Genomic DNA, 18,396 nt, shown 5'->3' with positions numbered 1-18,396 from the left:
AGGGGCGTAAAAATACACACGCTCACTCCCAGCCAGTGCTTGGATATGGCTGAAAGAAACCAGTCAATCACTGTGGGACTTTCAAGAACACCGTTACCCTTGTCCCGGAACTATCCGAACGGATAGTTATATCGTTCCAGTAAAACAAACATTTGAGCCATTTATGCCTACCTGGAATTATGCATATCTGGTATTATATAGATATCCCCATGGTATTATACCTACGGTACCTGGTATTAAAAGCTACCTGGTATTATGTCTACCTGGAATTGTGCCTACTTGGTATTCCAGGTGAGTAGATCCATCCGTCCGTGTTCCGACTGTGAGGCGTAGCGGGGTTCTAGGTCTCACGGACTACCCTATATACTTGGAAAACGTCCCTCCCAATGATGACTAAACTTACTACAGAGACACTCTTTTAAAACCTTTAACTTTCAATTAACAGCCTTCAGACAGTTTCACAACTATCACACGTTACAGACGTCATGCTTCAAAATAAACACAAAAAAACAGGATAGTTTCTTGTTTAAGTGACGTGTCGTTCGTCAACAGGATGAGCCAGTTTCCTGTGTACTTCCTCTTTGGTTTACACGCCTTACACGACAAGCTGAATTCTAAAACAGACATACAAACTTGCTAACCATCTCGTTTTCATAAAGTATTTTGAAATTGTATATACTAATGATTCCCTGTCAAATTAATGTTCGTACTTATGGGAGAGGAGTAGCCTAGTGGTTAAAGCGTTTGTTTGCTACGCCGAAGAACTGGTTCGATCCTCTCATGGGTACAATGTGTGAAGTCCATTTCTGGTGTCCCGTGATACTGTTTGAATATTGGCAAAGGCGGCGTAAAACTAACTCGCTGAATTGTGTGAACCAAGACATCCACAACACCCTTGCTTAAAGAACATCATGATTATCTATAAACTGTCATGTAACAGCTGTGATATTGTTGGGGCGATAAATGTTAATGAGATTTGTGATCTTTGTGGGTATTTACGCCTCTTTGTTGGCTCAGTCTTATCACGCGGGGGCACAAATTGTGCGGTATGTGGGACTAACACGTTGTTCCCAAATACGGAATCAAACATGGCTGTTTGACGTGTAAAACGAACACTCTAACCATCGAACTACCCACTGTACGTTGGGCGTCTCAGCAACAAACAATAGTCTTTGCGATGTTGTTTATGTAACGACCAGAATACAGGCGATTTACGTCATTACGTTAAGACCCGATAAGATTCGTTGTTTACCACTAAGAGTAGTTGTTAACCTCTAATAACTAAAACGGGTTTATTTTGTACCCAGGGACCACGCTATACGTATGCACGTATGGTCTTACACCATTTTACTCGGACCCTAAAAGTAACATTGTGCATTTTAAGTTTTGGTCTTGATGTTCTATGTGTTTTCTTACTCCAACCGTATCTGAGGCAACTGACGTTATCCAGCGACACTACTTTATGTTTAAAGATTGGTGGAAATAACAAAGTATACACTTGGAAATGTATTTGACTAAAAACTTACGAACCAAGAACATTACACTGAAAGATGTGGCCAAATATGGCAAATATAAAAACCAAAGTCCAAACATATCTACAAAGGCCCTATGCATATATCACGGCCAAATAACAACGTCTTGTTTGTTTCGGTTAGTATGCTTACGCGCGTGCGCACACGTGTTTGCGTGTTAGTATTGTAGTATTTTAGTATCCCATTACCATGCGATTCCGCTCTTTATCTGGCGCTGTATTCACCAGACGACGGAGGCGGCCCCCATGCGACGAAGACTAATATTCCTATTGTGTTGTTTCTCATGTTGTATTTACGGCAGCGAAAACAATTCCCTTGCTACCACAAATATAGTTAGTTGAGAATAAAAGTCATCCTACTTGGCTTGGGCTAAAGGAAATGAAAATGACAAATAAACTTTGATAAAAATCGATTCACTTTGTTTCAAATGATGATGAATATACCGAGAAGCAATCACAGGACATATATAGAGTTAGTCTTCCCGAAATGAGCACTAAAGACTGCCATTTTACTATATCTAAATTGGCCCGTGAAGGTCCTGGGGTAGAATAGGCGTTCAGCAACCCATGCTTGCCTCAAAAGTCGACTATGTTTGTGGGGTGGGGTGGGGGTGAATTCACGTCATACTTGAGAATATTTCGCTCATACGACAACGCGCACGTCCTTGTTCTAGTCAAGACTTGAGCTGGTTTTATAGTGCTAGCTCTGCACCAAGGAGGTGCTCGGTTCCTATTGGAACATACATATGTATACAAAGTGTGTGCATGACTGCGCATCTCTTAATGCCTTTTCTATGCCCCGTAGTTACCGTTCTGCTTTTGCAAAACTTAGATGTGGTATTGAATCTTTAAGATTTAAACTAATTGTTGACTACAGAGCTTGCTGTAACTCTGATGAGTTTATTGAAGATGCAACAGGTTTTATTACAGTGTTTAAAGTGTCCTTATATGGTGATGTTTGACTAGCTCTTTTCAATGAAGCCACTGAAGAGTCCAGCTTTAACACCGTCAAACTAGGAAAGTCGTATAGACTTTTAAAACTTGCTGCCCTAGCCTACTGCGTAACACTTCAACATAGAAAATATATCTTATATGGATAAACCGTCACTTTTTATATGTAAAAATGCCTGCTTGCATATGATTTTACCGTCTCTTAAGAACGGCGCTGTACCGTATTCTTACTGAGCCAAATCTTGTTGTCTGTATATATCTATTTTCAAAGATGTGCATAAATTTAATATCTGTCCTTGTTATCAGCTGTACAGGACAAGCTGTTTTGCAAGCACTTACTCGTCAGTGACTTCAAAAGAGCTTTTTTATAATTTTGACAAATATTTTACCTTTGAAGTTCTATGCAGTCAGATAATTAAGATAAATATCTCCACTGTTGGCATTTCATATTTATCATTCTTCTGCATTTAATGACGTTACAAAGAGCTGAAAAATCTATTCGCAAACATGCATCGAACAGACCTTTGTATATATACGTATCAGATGCCGCAGTAACAAGTCATAAGGTATGGAATGGCAGACTGACGGTCTGAAAGTGAGTATTCCCTTTTTTAAAAAAACTATAAAACTATGTAAAACTATAGAAAATTACATATAATAGAAAATCTTTTGTTTTTGTTTCATGGATATTGAAGCATGCTATTTGTGGTTACCAAACTGGGATGGCTGAACACAATAACAGAACACACTTAAGACACAAATCGTCTTCTCATCAGTGCACCGCTGGAAGAGGTAAACGTTTTAACGTTATGTTGGTTAAATAGGCACGTTTAATATGGCAAGTAAAAGTGGAGTCGCTCTATCCGAACAAATCTACGTGTTATTTGTTTTTTGTGTTTGACTCGTGTTCAATGTTTGACTCGTGTCCAATGTTTGCCTCGTGTCCATGGTTGAGTCGCATCCAATGTTTGAGTCGTGTTCTAAGTCTAACTCGTGTCCAATGTTTGAGTCGTGTCTATGTGCGATGCGCTCTCCATGTTCAATTGGTCTTGGCGTCGACACAAAGTTGCGCTAACGCGCTAACCTCCATTCAAAATAGTCGCACAACATTATCCATTGTCTCCAAAAAATACACGGATCATTTCTTGACCCCCTCATCACTCGTACAGACTGTCTATCCCTCACTCACTCTCAGTAACACCCTAACTCACTAACCCACATACAACACCTTCCTTTCCCTACTCACTCACTATAATGCTCCCCACTCTAAAGGGTTGCCGGGTAGCCTAGTGGTTAAGCATTCGCTCGTGACGCTGAAGTCCCAGGTTCGATTCCCCATAGGTACAACAAAAGCAAATGGTCATGTCCTATGCGACAAGCCGCTTTCACCGAACACTTACCGTCTTCATCAGAAGCGCTGACCTCTTGGTGCCCACGGTGTATGGTTACCTGGCCACTAGCATCTCACTGGCAGAATATACACCAATGAATAACTCCATGATTAATCACTAATAAGGTCCAGCTCCAGCTTGGGTATCCTAATAGTCTTCATATAGAACATTTGCCATGCAAACTGACCTGCAGATTTTGTGTGATTCAACGGCCGTTGTTAATCCAACCCCGGGGCATTCCTGTTGACTTTCTCGAGTAAATTGGAAAATAAATGGTCCCGGGTTCACATGTAATCCCAAATTCTAGCCTAGTATCAGATGTCACAAACACGTTGGACGTTTATGTAGTAAACATTGCTGCCGCAGTCATATTCCATCCATGACAGCCTGGGGTGGAGTGGTTGCATTCAGTCGATATGTCGCATGTAGACAGCTGACCTTATCTTCTCTGACAAATCCATTCCTGTTCTATCACTTGCGAGCAGAGGTCATTCCCACTTTGTAGTGACGGTTCATCTGAATGTGAAGTACGATCACGCGAAGTCCTGACCGGTCCTTCGGGACCTCATTAAGAGGTGGTGATGTCGAGTTAGTACAAGCAGACGATGACTATCGGCTGAACAGATGGCGCTCTATAATTCTACTGGTTCTATAATCGCGCGGACAAATAACCCGCGTGACGTCACCTAGCGAGATTCTGCAACAGGCAACACTGTTGCTTTAATCCATACATGGGCGTGTGCTGAGGCTCACATGCGGGCATCAGCTGCTGGAGACGCGGGGATGGAAAAACAGACGGCAGCAGACGTCGAATGTGGATGAAACAGCGACAAGAGATCAGAGGTGAACATACGACAAAGCGTTGACGACAAGGATTGAAGACGATATGGTCAGATATGGTCAGACCACGGGGTTCATTAGCAGGTAACAAGCAACAACGCAGAGGAACTTTTGACAAGGTTGATGGTCGAGCAGACGACTTAATCAACGTTACCGACTGTAATTACTTAGATGACAGACAAGCTGACAAACCAATGATGGAGATCACTGATCACAGTCAAACTGAAGACGGCAATTACGGACAGAACAATGATGAAGATCACAGACAAAGCGACAATGAAGATCATGGCCAAATGATTATGTGTTTGTTATTCAACGTCGCACTCAGCATATGAAATGAGAATCGAGGGATTAATAAAAATAACATTAATCGTTCAACTGGGATACGACAACATTAGGAAACCCGGCTTTGTTAGTTATGTCTTATTCATTATTTATGCAAAATTAACATTGAATTGTTCCATAAGATAAATACGTTGTTCACTGGAACGAGAGGGGCATAGGTTGATGTACCGAATGATAAATACGTTGTTCACTGGTACGAGAGGGGCATAGGTTGATGTACCGAATGATAAATACGTTGTTCACTGGTATGAGAGGGGCATAGGTTGATGTACCGAATGATAAATATGTTGTTCACTGGTATGAGAGGGGCATAGGTTGATGTACCGAATGATAAATACGTTGTTCACTGGTATGAGAGGGGCATAGGTTGATGTACCGAATGATAAATACGTTGTTCACTGGTATGAGAGGGGCATAGGTTGATGTACCGAATGATAAATACGTTGTTCACTGGTACGAGAGGTGTAAAATAGTTATTGTGGCGGTTTGCAAATGACACGAGACCAGATAACCCAGTGACTGTCAACATGAGCATCCACTGGGAAACTAGGACATGCATCAACCAAGTAATGGGGGAATGAGTAATGTGAACCCCTCTTTTTGAACTGTGCACCCCACCTATGATTACACGATGCCATTTCGTGGCATCAAATATGACATATGTTGTGCTCCCTACCATTCTGAAAAAGCTGTATCCTCCCCCGCTGTCGCCAGCCCTCATCCACCCCAGGGGCTCCTTTCACGAAGCAACCTTTATTAAGGTTAACCTCAACTCCAATTCTTTAACACGGCACAAAGGTAGCCTTAGTGACTTGCGATCATCTTAGTGCGTTGTGAAAGGAGGGCCAGATGGTCAACTTGATGCGGCAGAAGGTCAATACATGATCAAGAAAACCATGAAGCCAGATATTTACCACTTCAATGAAACCCATGAGCACGCCAGTGGTGCTGACAAACATTGTAACATAGACAGAGTGAACTGTGGGATTCACACCTGCAATAATACGTTTCTGATGTGCCCAACGCATCTATCCGCACAACGTATTGCGGTGCCCCAGAGACGGCAATCTGCACGCATCTTCTCAGAGAACCCACCTCATGGTGTCATCGTTCCAATTTTGTCCTTAAGCCATACTATTTTATCCAGCCTCATTCTACAGAATTGAAGTCGCAGGATAATTCTTTTCAACTACCAACTGTATGATTATCTGGTCACCAACTCTTAAGCGTATCTTATACCGCCTAGTTCGCTCACTTCACTCAAACTCATTAAACCCTTTCGGCAACCCTTTATCGCCTTTCTCCTCACTACCAATTCAAATTTGGGCCGCTTAACGCAAATGCTTTTGGATAAAATACCATGAAGAAGATGAATGGTTACAGTTAAATACTCATCAAACAGACTTTTTTCCATAGTATCACACGTCTGTACACGTTTTAAAGGGTCTGATTTCAGGCGGTGTAAACCATGCTTACACCCTCAAGATGTCAGTGCAAGGGAATACCCAGTCTCGACAGAAGCTTTTCCGTTTTTAGTGTAACGGTAAAACAGCTGTGGCAATCATTTAAATGGATCACTGAAATCAATGGGTACACATTGGGTACATCACATGGGTACAGTGAGTGAAATTCAAACCTGGTGGCACCCGCCTCAATATTACTGGGATTTGGTAACGCACGCACGCACACACGCGCGAATACACACAAACATACACACGCGCGCACACACACACATACACACGAACGCACGCACACACAAGCGCGACATTGTAATACAAATACTTCTCCGATACATATACAGCAACCGCTCTATATTAATGCATACTTTCTTCGCCTTCATTCGCTAACTGACTGACACGTTTGTAGCACCCGCCGGCCTTAGTCAAGCTGCAGTCATCATATACACTTGGTTAACACAAGATACGTGTCAGCGTGAGTAATAACAGGTGTTAACAGGAGGGATAATGCTCGTATTTAGGTGACAAGTCCGCTAACATCAGTCTCGACACCGATCTTTCTTGTTTCATAACTCAATGGTCAGCAATTAATACGTATCTACCAGTTGTTTGACCATCGACCAAACAATAATAAATGGGTATGTATCGAGTTTACATCCTAATTTATCAACGAAGGGCAGATCCATTTTTGGCAAATTACAACGTGTTGTGTGGCATGGTTTGTCAAGATTCTAGGACAGTATTGGACACCGTTAATACCCAGTAGGGCGTGTGGAAAACCCTAAGCTATTCTGGATATTTCATTGTCGTCTGACCCAGAGAGACAGATAGAGTTCTGCGAGCATTCTATGTGTAGAGAGGGGCGCCAGTCTTGCCTCAGTCACCTCACAATACTCTACGCATTTCAGGAAACCAGCAGTTTTGGCCGTTTTATCCCTTAGAAGCCAGAACAACAACATGTACTCCTACACCAACGGTATGACGAGGTCGAAGATAGAGGATCGACGTTCCTCCCGTCAGGACGCGTAGGTCACCGGACCAAACAGGCGGTCACTGGCGAATAGGCGACACAGACTAAGAAAACTAAAACAAAAAGCCCGAGGTTTTGTTCTTATCATTTTCAACAAACGCAGTGGCCTCTTTCATCGTATTCAACGGACTACACGTACATTAACATCACACTCAACCGATGACGGTAGCAGAAAGTAGCAGAAGGTTATATTCTACTTTTTCAGAAACATCAACACGAACACATGCTACAAATCTGGCAAACTGCAATCAGACAAATTAATCGTAGGTAATTACACGCCATGATGAGTGAAGCCTGCCGAAGCTAGGCGCCGTGTTACGCTCAAGATGGTGGCCCGCTGGAAGCTCCACAAGTACTGCTGCAGGAGCCACCTTTTCCTCATCAACAGATGTCGATTCAGATGAACTGATAATTGCAGTCCACGGTACTGCCAGAAGCCATTCTCATTTGATCAATACACGGGATATTTATAACATGATCAACTCGATGAAGAACATTTAAATTGTGATTTATTGTGAAAAAACAGCATTCTACTGGATGTACCCTACATACCCGTGACTCCATATTTGTTACGCGTCATCGTTAGTGCTAATCGGAATGGGTTCTAATGTTTAGTTCTGTAGTGAATGGTAGCTGGGTTTGTCACTCCGAATTCTGCATCGATTCACGGAGAAGTTCAAATTTCTAATGCCCATTTCTGATGTCAAGATAACCTAGGAAGTGTGGTAAAAGCAAATTCCGGCAATCAATAGTTCGGTGTACAACATCACCATCCCACGAGATCAGGGCCTAGATTTTCGAATCTCTCTTAGCGCTAAGATAGTCGCAAGTTAATGTTAATGAATGCCACTTCCGACTATCTTAGTGCTAAGAGAGCTTCGAAAATCTTGGCCCAGATGCACAAATCCTTGTTAGTTCTACGACTAAATATGAAACGTTTCTTACCAACTGTCATCCTCGTTGAGTCACGGTAACATGTTTGTACATTGCTTATGACGTCACAATGGAGTGAGGGAGTTTAGTTTTACGCCGCTTTTAGCAATATCACGGCGGGAGAGACAAGAAATGGTCTTCGCACATTGCGTCCATGAAGAGAATCGAAGCCAGGTCTTCGGCGTAACGATGGAATACTTGAACCACTGCGCGACCATATCATCCCCGAACCTGTGATGGGTGAAAGCATAAGCCACAAGAATAATCCATGCTCCAATCAGTCTGACAACATGTATTAGCAATAAGACTATAAGAGTTCCCAGGAAGCATGCCACTTGCTATATACTGAAGTCTAGTTTCAACCTTTAAAGTTTAGTTTCAACCTTTAAATTCTAGTTTCAACCTCTGTGTTGGTTCTAAAGTGAGTGAGTTGGGTTGAGTTGAGTTTTGCGCCGCTTTTAGCATTATTTCAGCATTATCACGACGGCGCCCGCCAAAATGGACTTCACACACTCAACTAACGTAGAGAATCGAACCAGGGTCGTCGACATGACGAGCGAACGCTTTAACCACCAGCTTACACCTCCGCACTCTTAAATATTTTAAGCCTTGCATATACAGGATTGAAGTGTTGTCGTGTCTTGAGGCAATGGAGACTTGTATTGGGAGGAGTAAGGAACTCTTGTCATCTTAGCTTTGATTACAATCTTTCTCTTCAATCTCACTTCCTGTTTGGTAGGAGGTCAAATCTTAGTGTGCGAGCGAGGTTTTCCCAGCAGCAGCTAAGTGTTGGTCTGTGTTTAATCTCTGACCACGTGGGGATGTTTTATCATATGCTACTTGTGACTGGATCTCGTGAATAAACTGGATGGAAGATCGAAACACAATCCCCATAGCAACATGGCTTCACCACTGGTCACGTGTCATAACTGCAGAGTTCCATCTCTAGGTTTCGGGATAATTGGTCCAAAAGTAAGATCAATCGCAACTGACGTACACTTGGGAAACAATATCAAATGCTGACTTTCCTCGATGATAAAATCAGGGTTGAATTTAGAGTTTTACATTTAGCTTTAGGCACCTAGCCGGCAGTTGAGCATCAATACGACACCTGGCCATTCGTTTCTGCCAGGTCACTTGCTCTGATCTGCCCATTAGAAACATAAACATTGTGACAAGCGATTCTCCACGATGGACCAAACAACGAAGCGAATGACTTCATCAATTAATTATCAGTACAAGAAAGTTGTGCCTCTAAACTGTCATAGCGGAGCGCTTAGAAAACACAGGCTAATGTTATTGCCCAAACTCGGCATAGTAGATGGCCAGAGTTCATTTTCACGTCAAAACATGACGTCATGTCAGAAGGGAAACACGGAAGGTCATTTGGCATGATCGGGTTTTACATGAGTGAGCATCAGTTATGTCAATACTTATGTTTGAAGCTGGTTCCCAGGTGCACTGTTGGCAACCTCCTGAAACGACAACATGTGTTACGTTTCGGAGTGCGCTTTCTTAGTGAAGCACATATTCCAGCCTCTCGCTGAAGGTGTGGGTTTGAATCCCGTGTGTGGCTTTGCCCTCTGACACCTATCCTCCCCACCCACCCCGACCAACAAAAAGCAACAAGAACAAAAAATAAATTTAGAAATATAAACAAACCCTCGTAAAGCAGACAACGACCAAAGTACCCAACGACAAACCACAAGAAATTATAGAACCAAGAAAACAAAGTGAAAACAAAATACCAAATACCAAATACCAATACCAAAATACATTCTACAATGCTTTTTAGAAAGCATTTCTCAGAATGGAAACCACCCATTAGATACCGTCATGAAAAGTGAGTGAAACGGTGATTAACAATACGACAATTACATTACAGTCTTGGAGTATTTACTCATCGCCGTCCCAGTGACAGATGTCGTTTGTCAATTTGTAATTCGAAGCGAGTGTCCCTACAATAGCTTACCCCCAAATATTACAAAACGGTAAGCATACAACTATTGATTTTAGCATAACGACCAGTTCTACATGTTATGGAAGACAATGAGCTCCTATGTAAAACAGGTGGGGTGGGTCTGGACGACGGCATTTAAAAAATGCGAGTCAGTGAGTTTTAGTTTTACGCCGCACTTAGCAACATTCCATCTATATGGCAGCAAGCTGTAAAAAATCAAGTCTGGACCAGACAATCTAGTGATGATCAACATAAGCATCGATCTGCGCAAATGGGATCCGATGACATGCGTCAGCCAAATCAGCGAGCCTGACCACCCCATCCCGTTTGTCGCCTCTTACAGCACCTTTAGTGGCAAGCATGGGTTGATGAAGACCTATTCTACCCCTAATTTTCACGGATCACATAAAAAAGGAAACCCCACCCTTAATCCGACCCAGACGTTGCAACAGAAGCAGAAAGTGCTGATGTTTCTGTGGCCGGGTCAGCGTCATCCTCCTCACCTGTCCTCCATCGTGTCCATGACAATGCTTCGCGGGAAAAACAACCTCCTCATTTGTAACCAAGTGACACCAAACAAAGGTGTGTCATGTTGCTTAACAAACGTCACCATATGTTTCTAGCGTTCGGTTGTACGCTAACGAGCCCATAGTCACTATGGAAATATTATCACAGATGTTTCCGCGGTACTCTCAGCCAGGTATCTATTCAATTAGGCTTGCTTTGTACACGATTGATTTACTCGCTCAGGCTATTTGTTCGCTCGGCACAATAAGTTTCTGTTGAGATAATGAATTTGATCCGTTCATCAGTCGGCAACACCACGATTACATGTCAGTGAAGATCGTACTTTTCCTGTCATGGTGAACAATGTCTATGCTAGACCCTATAGGAAATCCGGTACATAAAAGCCCAAATACGCGGAAGGAAGGAGTATCTTGTCCCTTGTCGACGAATATTCCAGCCATTTTCTGAACAAACAACGATCTTCAAGAATTATACAGTATCAGATAATATACCACTACAAAATTAGAGGATGGTGGATTTACAAAGTTGATCAAATGCCAAGGAGGAAACAGAAGATAATTTAAGAGAAAACATGGCAATTTATTCCATTCCTTTCGAAATGTTTCATTTGGATACATATACTGCTTTTTGTCATATGTATTGGCATTGGCTTGTGGTATGCTCACTGCTTTTTGTCATATGTATTGGCATTGGCTTGTGGTATGCTCACTGCTTTTTGTCATATGTATTGGCATTGGCTTGTGGTATGCTCACTGCTTTTTGTCATATGTATTGGCATTGGCTTGTGGTATACTCACTGCTTTTTGTCATATGTATTGGCATTGGCTTGTGGTATACTCACTGCTTTTTGTCATATGTATTGGCATTGGCTTGTGGTATACTCACTGCTTTTTCTCATATGTATTGGCATTGGCTTGTGGTATACTCACTGCTTTTTGTCATATGTATTGGCATTGGCTTGTGGTATACTCACTGCTTTTTCTCATATGTATTGGCATTGGCTTGTGGTATACTCACTGCTTTTTCTCATATGTATTGGCATTGGCTTGTGGTATGCTCACAAAATGGAACATTTACTATTTTTTGAAATTGTACATAAAAATCAGACATTCCGGAAGTAAATTACAATGTATACGCGATGAAATTTTGAAATACAAATACGAAGATAAATTCAAGACGACATGTTGTTCCGATACTTTCATGCTATCAAGTTGTGACGTCATGTCAACAATAATGTGCCACGTGCCAGCCAGCATGAACAATAGTCAAAAATAGCCCTGAAAATAGGATGCAAAGGTCGACAGGTGCAGAATGACACAGACGTTTTGTCGCAAATGTTATGTAGATATACAGCATAAAAGCAACAATAAATGTCCCGTTTGTTAGTAAGTGCGTCATCAGAAGTTATTCTCGGAATTATGAATGTTATCATATGAATAGAGATAACATAAGCTTCATATCGCTTGCTGCACACGACCCGCACACTGCTGTCAACATACACGTAACAAAGATGAAGTCCTTGTGTTTGATCATTTCAGTAAGTAATGTGTGATTATTGTGCATTCATCGTGGTTCTTTGTCTAGTGGATAAGCACAAACTTTATGTAGGGACACCATTTTTATTCAGATGATGCAACGTTTCGATACAGATTCACACATACCTGCTTGAGAAGGATTCATAAATCTGTATCGAAAAGACACATCACCTGAATGAAGAATTTGTTCATCCATAAGGTTTTGTCCTTATCTGACTCTCCAACTCAAAGTTACTTTGTCTACTGGTTATGTGAATGACAGAATTAACATGGCAACTCGGAGACATACAGACTGAGACAGACAGAGCTAATCCGACAGACGGCTAAATACAGACAACCACAAACGGAAAAGAGTTCTGTTGAAACTGAGGTTCATGCACGGCAGAAAAAACTGAAATAGTTGAGCTTTTAGCTTTTTAGACTTTAACCCGAACACATGTCACCAACCACATGTCATTACAGTTTGATAAGACAATTCAGGGTTTCATCTGTGATAAACAACTTTATCTAATAGCCATTTGGTACAAAGTTAGTCTGTGTTGGATAACAATAGCCCGAAGATGATGGATATCATCTGGAATGACAAAATCTGGTCATATTTCACAATATTGTTAACACAAATCGTGTTCACCGTGTTGTCTGTGCCGTGGTATATCAATTACAATAGCCAGTAACATAATTCCCCTTCGGTATGTGCTGGTCTGCTATACATTACCAGGCAAACAAACATACACACTTGAATATTGGAATTTTGAAAATGTTTGTTAGTAAAGTCGGAAGCAGTCGCCGAAAAGCAACTGTTAAAACAATGTGTTATGAAATACATCATCGTCGAATCACCAGTTCTCGTTTCATTTTCGCCACAGTGAAATTGTATACTTTCTTTTGTACGTCAGTATATTCAGACTCTCAAAATCGCATGCAGAAAGACAAGCCCGTAGACGTCAAAATAAGAGAAAGATGTTTTGACATCATATGAGTAAGACTATACTCTGAAACGTGCATACAGTGAGTGAGCTTATACCAATATTTCAGCAACATCACGGTGGGAGACACCAGAAATGGACTTCGCACATTGTCCCCATGTGAGGAATGAAACTCGGGTCTTCGACGCGACGAACGAGCGCTTTACCCACTTGGCTGCCTCAGTGCTATGACTTTATGTGTATCACTTCTAAATGCCGTTCAAAGACTGCATGGTTACAATGTTGGAAATATGACACTCAGTATCTTATGCAAATATATTACACTAACAGACAATCGTTTACATTCAGTTATTGTTCAAACATTTACACAGCACCATGAGATTGTCTACAGACCTGAGTTTTGTTGATTCTTTTGATCGTCACATGTAGGGTATCTGATCCGAGTGTGACGAGCGAACGCTTTAATCGCTAGGCTTCCCCACAGGTCCAGATGAAATTGATTCAATTGATATAAAGTTAACAGTTTTTAGCAGAACGTGGTCTGTGTCGCAGGTGTTGGTGCTGCATGTACTTGCTGAGGACATGCCATGTAGGCTGGGTCGGGACTGTCCCCGGGATATGTGCTGCAAAGGAAACAACCCCCGTGTCCCGGGGAACTGCACTCCTCTGAAGACTGAAGGAGAAGGTAGGCACTTTCACCTGAACCCTTGGAAAAGTTCATTAAAGGTACGTTTTACTTAGATTATGCCCACGAGCAAAGGCACTGTGTTCAGAAAATAGAGATCATATTCAACTCGAAACTGGGGTTTGAATCCGCGATTTGCTGATGCTCACCCTGAAGCACTTGGCAATACTTTCACATTTTAGAAAACTGTTTGCAACAACAATATGTACTTACATGGGTGTGTGGTGTGTGGTGTGTGGTGTGTGGTGTGTGGTGTGTGGTGTGTGTGTAGAATATATGCCTTAAAATCACCACTCCTTTGTTTGCGACAAACAATTCGGTACTGCTTAAGTTGTAGAGATCGAACCTGGATTAGTAAGGACTGGATTAAGGAATGGACTTGCATCAACTTGACATACTTTGGCTGTCCATTCGTTTATGTGAATTAGGCCATAGTTATAATTAAACTGTAGATCATAATTCTGCTGAAATATTCTTTGCGTTGCGACAAAGTGCCATTAAAAGAACATGATCAAACCAGCTTTAACGGTCTCCAAACACTGTAATCCTTCCTGTAACTCTTAAAGTCATCTGTCGCTCGTTATGCCTATATTTTCCCCAGAGTGCCAGATGTATTCCGGATTACCCTCCTGGGGGCAGTATCCGGTGATGGTGCGAGAATGTAACTGTCATGATGATTTCTACTGTGGATCCGACATCGAATGGCCTCACCATGGATTTAGAGGTAACTGCCACCCTCTGTCAAATTATGTATCAACTTCACAATCACAACACTAAGAACTAGAGGTACCTAGGATGGTAAAATTGTCTAAAATTATTGCATTCATGTATAATCAGCTTTTTGCGTAAAGTAATGTCCTAGAAACCCCAAACACCATCTGATTAAATATAACAGTTTGGTGAGTATAAGACATAGACAGAGTTAAATTACAGTGGAAGTTGCCAAAACCGGCATCTGTCCAATCCGGCATTTTTCGACACTAGCAATAAATCTCAGTCCAGTCCATGGTCTGTACATTTATCATCACCTCTACAATCCGGCACATTGTCTAAACCGGACTAATTCTTCAGACCAGATTAATGCCGGTTTATTTATTAACCACATAATTATTGAACATAAATCGTCCCGTAGGTATATGAACCTGTGGAAACAAATTTGACTGATATCTTATAGCCAAACGTTCTGACTTCTACAAGGCTTTCAAAAGGTTGATGATATGTGAGGACCCAACCTTTAACTCGATATGGTTCCAGCATTGTATTCAGGGAGTGAACTGGTCCTTTCGTCGCTTTTAGCCACATCATTCCATTAATATTATTGTGGGGACAACAGACATGGTCTTCAGACATTATACCCATGTGTGGAATCGAAACTAGGCCTTCGGCCTTGCAAACGAACGCTTTAACCACCAGTTTAGATACGTGTTGCAGATTTGTAATTTTGTTCTTACAGGTACTTGCAGACCCTGGGGCGGCATTCCATAGAGTTCGGAACATCTCCATGCTGACAAACATCTCAGTCATTGTCTACAAGAATATATACAGTGGAAGCTGTCTAAACCGGCAGTTATTGGGACTGAAGAATTAATTCAGTTAAGACAACGTGCCGGATTGTAGAGCTGATGATAAATGTACAAGCCATGGACTGGACTGAGATTTGATGCCACTTGCCGGATTGGACAGATGCCGGTTTTGACAACTTCCACTGTACGTGTATTTCCGCTGAATCCACCAGCGCATTTCTTGGTTTACAATTGCCTCGAACTATTGCTAATTGTGACAGCTGTATTCAAGTAATCACAAACGTCATCCACATTTTGGGACATTCGCTTGGTTACTAGGGATGTCACCTCCATGTATCCTTGAGTGTCGTTGCATTAGCTTCGGCAATAAGACGATACAAGCCTGAAAAATGTCTCCATCTTGTATTGAAACTGGGGTTCTTTTGTAACAATTTTGAATTCAACGACAGTCATTAGTACAATGTTGGGGAGTGTGTATGCATGGGGAGTATAAGTGTATGTACTTCTGAATTTGCTGGTGTTGAAAACAAATCGCAGCTGAGACCAAAGGACAGGCTGAAAGATGGAAAATATCCTTCTATGGCATTCCCATGCGCTGAAGTGATTCCTACATGGAGTGAATTCAGTGGAACCCTCCATAAAACGTACTGAGCAATTTGGAGATTGCGTCAGTGTGTAAGAAACCTGGGCCCTGATCCACAAAGCGTTCTTAACTTATTACGATACCACTGGCTTACGGATGTCGTAATGCTACGGGCACGTCGTGGATAGGGTCCCAGGGTGATACTGAACCAAGAAAGAATGGTTTGATCTGTTGTGTTGACCTACTGATACACCCAGTTATCTTATTAACGTATCATGTCATACCAGCCTTATCTTTAGAATCAAGAGAATTGGCTCTGTTGGTGAGAAATACGGTAAATATGCTAACGCTTTCCAGACATTTTACCTAAAACTCTTCACTGACATTGTTGCATGTAGCAAATATCGAGATAACATCTGTCACGTCCAAGAGGTCAGGACAAACCAAATAACTCTGCAAGCAGTTTTTGGTTGTCTGTACCTTCAACCCTTCAGCACTACATGTGGTCAAACTTATAAAGGACAACTGGCATTTTTATCCGACTGCATCTGAATACTGTTTCCATCACCATGGAAATTGGCGAAACACTAACCTGGATACAAACTATTTGTCAGATTTGATGTATTCGCAGGAACAAGTATTATCTCAGTATCATTAGTATCATGACAGGGAGACAAATCGGAACACCACCTGAAATCACTTGCAAAACAAAACTAACAGTGTTGGTAGTGGTATGCACTGCAATTAGACCATACAAAATACAGTTGTTGCGCTACGTTTTCACATGTGTATACCATGGGGATATTACATTTGAAAAGCCTGGCACATTGTCAGCCTAAACAATTTTGAACCTGTAACAAACAATTAATGATGCGCACTGGTCTGCCAGCAAATGGTCAACCAACCAACCAACCAACCAACCAACCAAACAAACAAACAAACAAAAAACACAAAAAGACAACCAACTTACCTATCGATCATAAGCCATCTGGCTCTGGGACAAAGTTTCATTTTATGCAAGGTCATGTAATGAGTTGTTATCTTACATTCTGAGATAACGTCAACTGCTTACTGACCCAGACACTGCTGCCAACACACACATGACAAAGATGAAGTCCTTCCTCTTGATCGCAATGTCAGTAAGTAATGTGTTGTCATAATGCATTCATCAGTCGTCAAGGTTCTTTGCCTACTAGTTGTGTGAAGAATTGAAGGAACGCGGTGATATAGATAGACAGAGAGAAATGATGGTTAGGCCACGCTTTCACGGTCTGTACTGATAATCAAAATCAAGCGAGCGTTTGTCCTCGCTCACAAATGGACAGACGCAGAAATACGATGCAAAACTGACAACCTGAGAGACAGAACCTTTGTGGAACTTCAAATTAATGAGCGTCCTTCTTCAGATATCAAAGACTTTAACCTCATTTACATGCTCTAGTTAAGACTACAAAACAGTCGCTACATACATAAACATTTTGATTAGACAACTCAAGGTCTCATCCATGATAAACAACGTGTTTGTCTGTATTCATTTCTCACAAAGCTATACTGGCTTGACTATACGTAATACGTGGCTATATAGTTTATCAATATCTTCTGAGAATCTGGTAATATTGTACTTTTAATATAAACCTTGATCACCGAAATGCAACTGGATGCGAAGCAACAGTCTCGAGCTGTTTACGGTTCTTTTAGCGGCCATTTGAAGTTGTTATGGTTGTCCAAGATATTTTATGAATTTTAGCTTCTTTAGTCTTTCCCACGCAGTGGTTCGGGATCATTAAAAGAAAACTGTAAAAACACCAAAAATGAGATTCACAATTTGTACTACGTCGGGAATCAAACCCAGGTTTTCGGTGTGACGAGCGAACGCTTTAACCACTAAGCTACCCCAACGCTACTGCTTCAGATGGTGTAGATTCAGGCCACAAACCTTTAGTCTTTAGCAGAATGTGGTCTGTACCCCAGGTGTTGGTTCTCCACGTGACTGCTGGGGACATGTCATGTAATGTGGGTGGGGATTGTCCCAAGGAGATGTGCTGCAAAGGGAACCCAGGTTCCCAGGGGCAATGCGCACCCCTGAAGACTGAAGGAGAAGGTAAGCGCTTTCACCTGAATCCTTAGTAATGTACGGTTCATTAACGCGGAGTTCTGCGGATCCTCACAGTAACGACT

At 41.7% G+C, this 18,396-nt stretch overlaps 1 protein-coding gene across 2 annotated transcripts; it reads left to right on the top strand.

Moving 5' to 3' along the window:
- Positions 1–2,993: 2,993 nt before the first annotated feature.
- LOC137294334 (uncharacterized) lies at positions 2,994–17,174 on the top strand. 2 transcript variants are annotated; one of them, XM_067825346.1, is made up of 4 exons: positions 2,994–3,077; positions 13,980–14,112; positions 14,714–14,836; positions 15,566–17,168. In XM_067825346.1, the coding sequence occupies exons 1-4, from the start codon at positions 3,051–3,053 to the stop codon at positions 15,595–15,597; spliced, it is 315 nt and encodes a 104-aa protein (XP_067681447.1). In that variant the 5' UTR covers positions 2,994–3,050; the 3' UTR covers positions 15,598–17,168. The 2 variants fall into 2 exon arrangements, with proteins under 2 accessions (XP_067681447.1, XP_067681439.1); XM_067825338.1 differs by lacking the exon at positions 2,994–3,077 and adding an exon at positions 12,429–12,503 and having other exon boundaries at positions 15,566–17,174.
- The last annotated feature ends 1,222 nt before the right edge of the window (positions 17,175–18,396 follow it).

The sequence above is a fragment of the Haliotis asinina genome, chromosome 1 (assembly GCF_037392515.1).
Source record: "Haliotis asinina isolate JCU_RB_2024 chromosome 1, JCU_Hal_asi_v2, whole genome shotgun sequence".
NCBI lineage: Eukaryota > Metazoa > Mollusca > Gastropoda > Lepetellida > Haliotidae > Haliotis > Haliotis asinina.
Note: the sequence above shows the minus strand (reverse complement) of the source record. Positions and strands in the feature narration are given on the sequence as shown.